The following is a 5,686-nucleotide window of genomic DNA, read 5'->3' as shown; positions in this document are numbered from 1 at the left end:
ATATATATATATATATATATATATATATATATATATATATATATATATAATGATACTTAATGCATTTACTAATGTTAACAAATGCAACCTCATTGTTAAGTATTACCAATTGTTTAATATATTTTATTTATTTTATATGAAGAACTGTGCACTACAGCGTGTGGTTTGGCGCCCCCAAGTGGTCTTTCCTGTAACCCCCGCTTCTCCCTTTGCATACGTAATGCCGTCAATTTCCAGGTCCTTAAAGACCTGTGGATTACTAAAACTGAAACAGTGACACGTTTATGCCTCCACAGATTTTATGTCGATATTTTGATACATATGTCTTGTTTATAAAACACTTTAAAACTAAGATATATCTTTAAACTCGTACACTTCCTTACGATAGTTGACCTCGAATTTGTACCACTCATTGCTTCCAGGACCTGTACAATAGTCACATAGCTTAGATTTGATCCATTTGGTAGCAACTGTGATAACGCTGCGAAATGTGTCCGACGAACGCGCTTCTTGGCCCGTGACGGGGTTCTGACCCGTCCTGCCTCCCATGCGGTTGAATCCCGGCGGTTTTAATAGCGCCTGCTTTCAGCGAAGGAGTTTGACATGTCTGGCGCGGCCGGTGGAGGGGCGCAGTCTGCAGGGCTGGGCGCTGCCGCAGGCTGCTGCTCCTCATCATCGGGCTCCGGTTCTGCGGCTTTTTTAAGCGGTGGTTCGGGCATCGCGGGTCGGCTACCCAGCCGGGTACTCGAGCATATATTCTCTTATCTGGAGCTGCCGGATCTTATGAACTGTTCGCTGGTATGCTGGCATTGGAACAGCTGTCTGGCTGATGAAAACAGTGAGGTGTGGCGGAGTCTGTGCGCCCGTGTCCTGACTGATGAAGCGCTGCGTTCTGATGTCCTCTGCAATCTGCCTTCTTATAAAGGAAAAGTAAGAGTATTACTAGAAAGCAGTTATGATGCAAAAGACAAGTCAAAACCATGAGTGTAATTCATTGTGATTGTAAAAAATAATGTTTATGTTCATTATATAGGCTAGATTTAGCTTATTGCATGTGAGTGTTCTTAGTATTTATTAAATGCTTTGACATTGTTAATTACATATCATTTGAATATCGCCATGAATGGATAGGAATGTGTCAGTCAGCAATAATTGTCTTTCAAGATGACGTCATTTGTAAATATTGGACACACAATGCAGCCTTTAAATAGGCTGTCTGCAGTGGATGTCACTTCCACAGAATGACTGCATTACAAACATCCTGATTGTTTTTAATGTATTGGAACTATGGAAGTTAAAGATTTCTCCTCCTACACAAAAAGTACCGTAGTTGTACCATTATAGTGTTTTGGACGTGTACTGTACATTCATGTAATAATCATTCACTAAACATGGGATATATTGAAATACAATTACCATCTGATACTATCACTGTACCGTGGTACTGCCACCACAGTACCTTTTTTTTTTTTTTTTTATGTTTCAATTTCCACTCTCAAAAATTATATGGAACATGAGTCTAGTTTGTGATTGTTGATTCTTAAATTATCACAATTTTGCTCTGTGTATGACAGTATAGGTAGACCAATATATTGGTTTTACTGATTAATCAGTGCAGATAGTTACTTTTTGGAACTATCGGTTATCTGCAGAAATCTATGCAGATAGTTGCCAATATTTTTCTTTTTTTATTATTATTATTATTATTATTATTATTATTTTATTAAGCAGTGTTCCTCTGTGGCAGCCTCTGGAGGAGTCTACAGTTGAAACAGCTTGGTTCTACAGTATAAAAGTGGCCTATAGAGGTGAAGTAAAAAATCCCTGACACCTCTTGGGGATTTGTGTATTTAAATATTTAATCATTGACAATATTCATTCATCTTTTTATCCTAATTTTTCAATTAGTTAGTTAGTTTTTTGATTAGATAATCAAGTGTTCTAAATTGAAATGAGGGCATGCAAAGAAAATGAACATAAAGGCTAGAGCCTAATAAGCTTAATTTGGGAAATACTTATATACAGATCATTGTAACAAAGTCAAGTCTCTGTCATTTCAAAACAAGAGTCCTTGGGGAATTTCCTGCATAATTATAGGTAAAAGTCCTTCATTATGCTATGGTTATTATTGGGATTTTTGAATGCACAATAAACTGCATCTGTGATTTTATTCATTTTGGACTCTTGTAGCCTTTATGTCGGGCCCATCATAGTAAGAAAAGACTAATAATTAAAAAATATATATATATTTTATTATTGATTTTAAAAACTATCTGCCGTTTAATCGTTTATCTGCCTTTTCCACCGCCTTAGTCATCGGTATCGGCAAAATTCAGTATCAGTCAACATCTACATGACTGTGTTTTATAATTTAATTACATGCTTTAATATTTAATTTTTCAAATCACTTGCAGTTAGGTTAGTAGGTGACAGCAGTAATGGTCTTTAATAGAGGAAGACCGATATATCAGTTTTACCAATTAATTGGTGCCGATTGTTGCTTTTTGTAAGTATTGTTATCGGCAAAAATCTAAGGTGATAGTTGCCAGTAGTTTTTCTTTATTTTTTCATTTCAAAATAAGAGTCCCCAGTGTGTTTTGGGCTTATTTATACTTAAAGTCATGCGTTATGCAGCAAATTTATTTTCTGTTTATTTTTGGGATTTTGGTGTATCTGGGATTTTTTTTATTATTATTTATTTATTTTCCATTTAGGACTCTTTGTCTGTGCTTGTCATAGTAAGGAAAAAAATACAGTATTTTTAAATGTAAAAACTATGGGCCATTTAATTGGTTTACGGCCTTTCCCACCACCTGAGTTATCAGTATCGCCAAAATCCACTATCAGTCGACCTCTAGTCTTTAATGGATTGACATCATTTGAAAATACTGGATACACAATGCAGTCTTTATATATATACAGTGAGAGAGAGAGAGAGTGTTCATTAGCTTTTTTCTTTGAGTTTCGTGCTTTGAATAATTTGAATGTAGTGGTTAATACATGACACTGCATGCTAATGGTCTTTAATGGAGGAGGTCATCTATGTCAGGCACAAATACAGTCACTTAAATAGGTTGTCTGCAGTGGATGTGCATAAATCTACAGAAAATGGGGCACTTTTCAATACTGATGAGTTTGTGTAATGCACGTTGAATTATTGAATCAAGTTTCGGTGTTCTACTTAATCTTGGTGAATCTACTGATGTAGAACTGTCAAAGACAAAAATTGTACTTTGATTTTCATTCTCTATCCTCAGCTGAAGTCTTTCCAGCATGCTCTGAGCTCCCATGACTGCTCCAGGAATGTCTATATCAAGAAAAATGGGTTCACCCTGCATCGTAACCCCATCGCCCAAAGCACGGACGGTGCCCGCGGGAAGATCGGCTTCTCAGAGGGCCGGCATGCCTGGGAGATCTGGTGGGAGGGGCCCCTGGGCACAGTTGCGGTGATTGGCATTGCCACCAAGAGGGCTCCCATGCAGTGCCAGGGCTATGTGGCACTTCTAGGCAGCGATGACCAGAGCTGGGGATGGAATCTAGTAGACAATAACCTGCTTCACAATGGAGAGGTCAACGGAAACTTCCCGCAGTGCAACAATGCTCCAAAGTACCAGGTAGCTTGTGCTATATGACAGTAGAAAATGCTAAAATTGCAGAAAATATGTGTGGTTTAACTTTCTTTTGTAAGAAACCAAAAGAAAATTGTGTCATAGGTATGTATTGTTTTTTTCTTCTTCTACAGATCGGGGAGAGAATACGCGTAATCCTAGACATGGATGATAAGACACTAGCCTTCGAGCGAGGGTTTGAGTTCCTCGGAGTGGCGTTCCGAGGGCTGCCTAAAACATGCCTCTTTCCAGCTGTTTCGGCCGTATATGGGAACACTGAAGTGACAATGGTGTACCTGGGAAGACCCCTGGATGGTTAAGGAGGATTTCAGTGCCACCATTAGAACCTGTGAGCAAAATATGGTGACTACTGCTTGCCATAACATGACTCTTGGCTATTCACATCTAGACTGATGGGGGAAATCGGTGGTTGATGAATGGGGCTTGTTGATGTTGAGATCTCCAACACACATCTATGGATTTCCATTGAACCTCTTACTTTTAATCAGTTTGATGACCTAGGACATTTTTTTAAAATCTCATAAATTAATCTAATTTATGAAATTGCACAGGGGGCAGCTGTTCTATTTTATGAGAAGTGGCAAAGTTTTATAATGAATTCAAAACCTTTGACACAAGCATGGTGAAGAGAAGAAACTGTAAATTGGACTGCATTAAGAGAGTACGAGGATGGCTCAAGCTTTCACACAAAACACAAACTTATATGTAGATAAATGACATGAAGTAAACATGCCAAAACAGTGTACCAATATCTTACTGTTTTTAAGTCCGAGCAGTTATCTGCATGCAGTATACGCATCCCTCCCTCTGTTATTTTTTTTAATTTTTTTTTTTTTAAGGACAGGCAAAGGTAGTATGTGGTTATTCTGTTTGTTATGGTACATCTTAACTGTTATGTAGAAGTGTATAGTATTTATTTATTGAGGTTTATCTTTTCTATAACTGAGGTTATGGAGACTGCAAATAAACTTTAAATGGTGCCAGTCTGTGAATGTATATCAGGCCATTCTGTTTTTGTGAGACAGTGATATTTGTTGTCATTATAGCCTTTATGAAAGCAAAGATCTGTATTTATTTAATCAGAGTACAGTCAAATAAGGTCATCACAATTAAACAGGAAATTACATTCAACAAAGTAAATCCCTACATAGTCCATGGCTGTTCCTCTATCACCACAAGGTGGCGTTCATAATCACCTCAACAACAAAGCAAACAATCTTGCTTTGACACAGTCATGTCTGCTTTTTCAACAGCAAATTAGTTCATACATTGTACTGCAGTTTGTTTAAAATTAAAGTAGAGTCCCACCATTTCTCAAATCACAATTGATTCAGATTTGCTCTTATTGAATCTCTGGCCAATTTTATCCAGGAGTCTTGAGTTTTATGTGTCTTTAAGGAATAGTTTACTTAAAAAAAAAAAAAAAAAATGAAAATTCTTCCATCATTTACTCACCCTCTTTCCATCCCAGATGTGTATGACTTTCTTCTGCAGAACACAAACGAAGATCTCAACTCTATAGGGCCACATAATGCAAATGAATGGTAAACATTGGAGCTCCTTAAAGCACATAAAGGCAGCATAAAAGTAATCCATACGACTACAGTGGTTTAATCAATATCTTCTGAAGCGATCCAATCAGTTTTGGGTGAGAACAGACCGAAATATAATTCCTTTTTACTATAAATCTTGACATGAGCAGTCTCCTTTGCAATCATGATTTCAAGCTTGATTACACTTTTATTAATAATAATTAATAATTAATTAATAATTAATGTGTAGTGTAATTAGTGTATAATTACACTAGGAAGTATCAAGCACTTCCTAGTGCTTGATACATGCGCAGAGCGCTAGAAGGTGCTAGGAAGTGTAGTCAAGCTTGAAATCATGATTGCAAAGGAGACTGCTGATGTCAAGATTTATAGTGAAAAAGTAGTTGTATTTTGGTATGTTCTCACCCAAAACTGATTTGATTGCTACAGAAGACATGAATTAAACCACTGGAGTTGTATGGATTAATTTTAGGCTGCCTTTATGTGCTTCGAAGTTTTTGGTCA

General features: G+C 37.1%; 1 protein-coding gene across 1 annotated transcript; it reads left to right on the top strand.

Moving 5' to 3' along the window:
* Positions 1-273: 273 nt before the first annotated feature.
* Positions 274-4,609, top strand: fbxo45 (F-box protein 45). The gene is made up of 3 exons (XM_051687503.1): positions 274-930; positions 3,258-3,614; positions 3,743-4,609. The coding sequence occupies exons 1-3, from the start codon at positions 604-606 to the stop codon at positions 3,926-3,928; spliced, it is 870 nt and encodes a 289-aa protein (XP_051543463.1). The 5' UTR covers positions 274-603; the 3' UTR covers positions 3,929-4,609.
* The last annotated feature ends 1,077 nt before the right edge of the window (positions 4,610-5,686 follow it).

The sequence above is a fragment of the Myxocyprinus asiaticus genome, chromosome 44 (genome assembly GCF_019703515.2).
Source record: "Myxocyprinus asiaticus isolate MX2 ecotype Aquarium Trade chromosome 44, UBuf_Myxa_2, whole genome shotgun sequence".
In the NCBI taxonomy this organism is placed as follows: domain Eukaryota; kingdom Metazoa; phylum Chordata; class Actinopteri; order Cypriniformes; family Catostomidae; genus Myxocyprinus; species Myxocyprinus asiaticus.
This window is presented reverse-complemented; position numbering and strand designations above follow the sequence as displayed.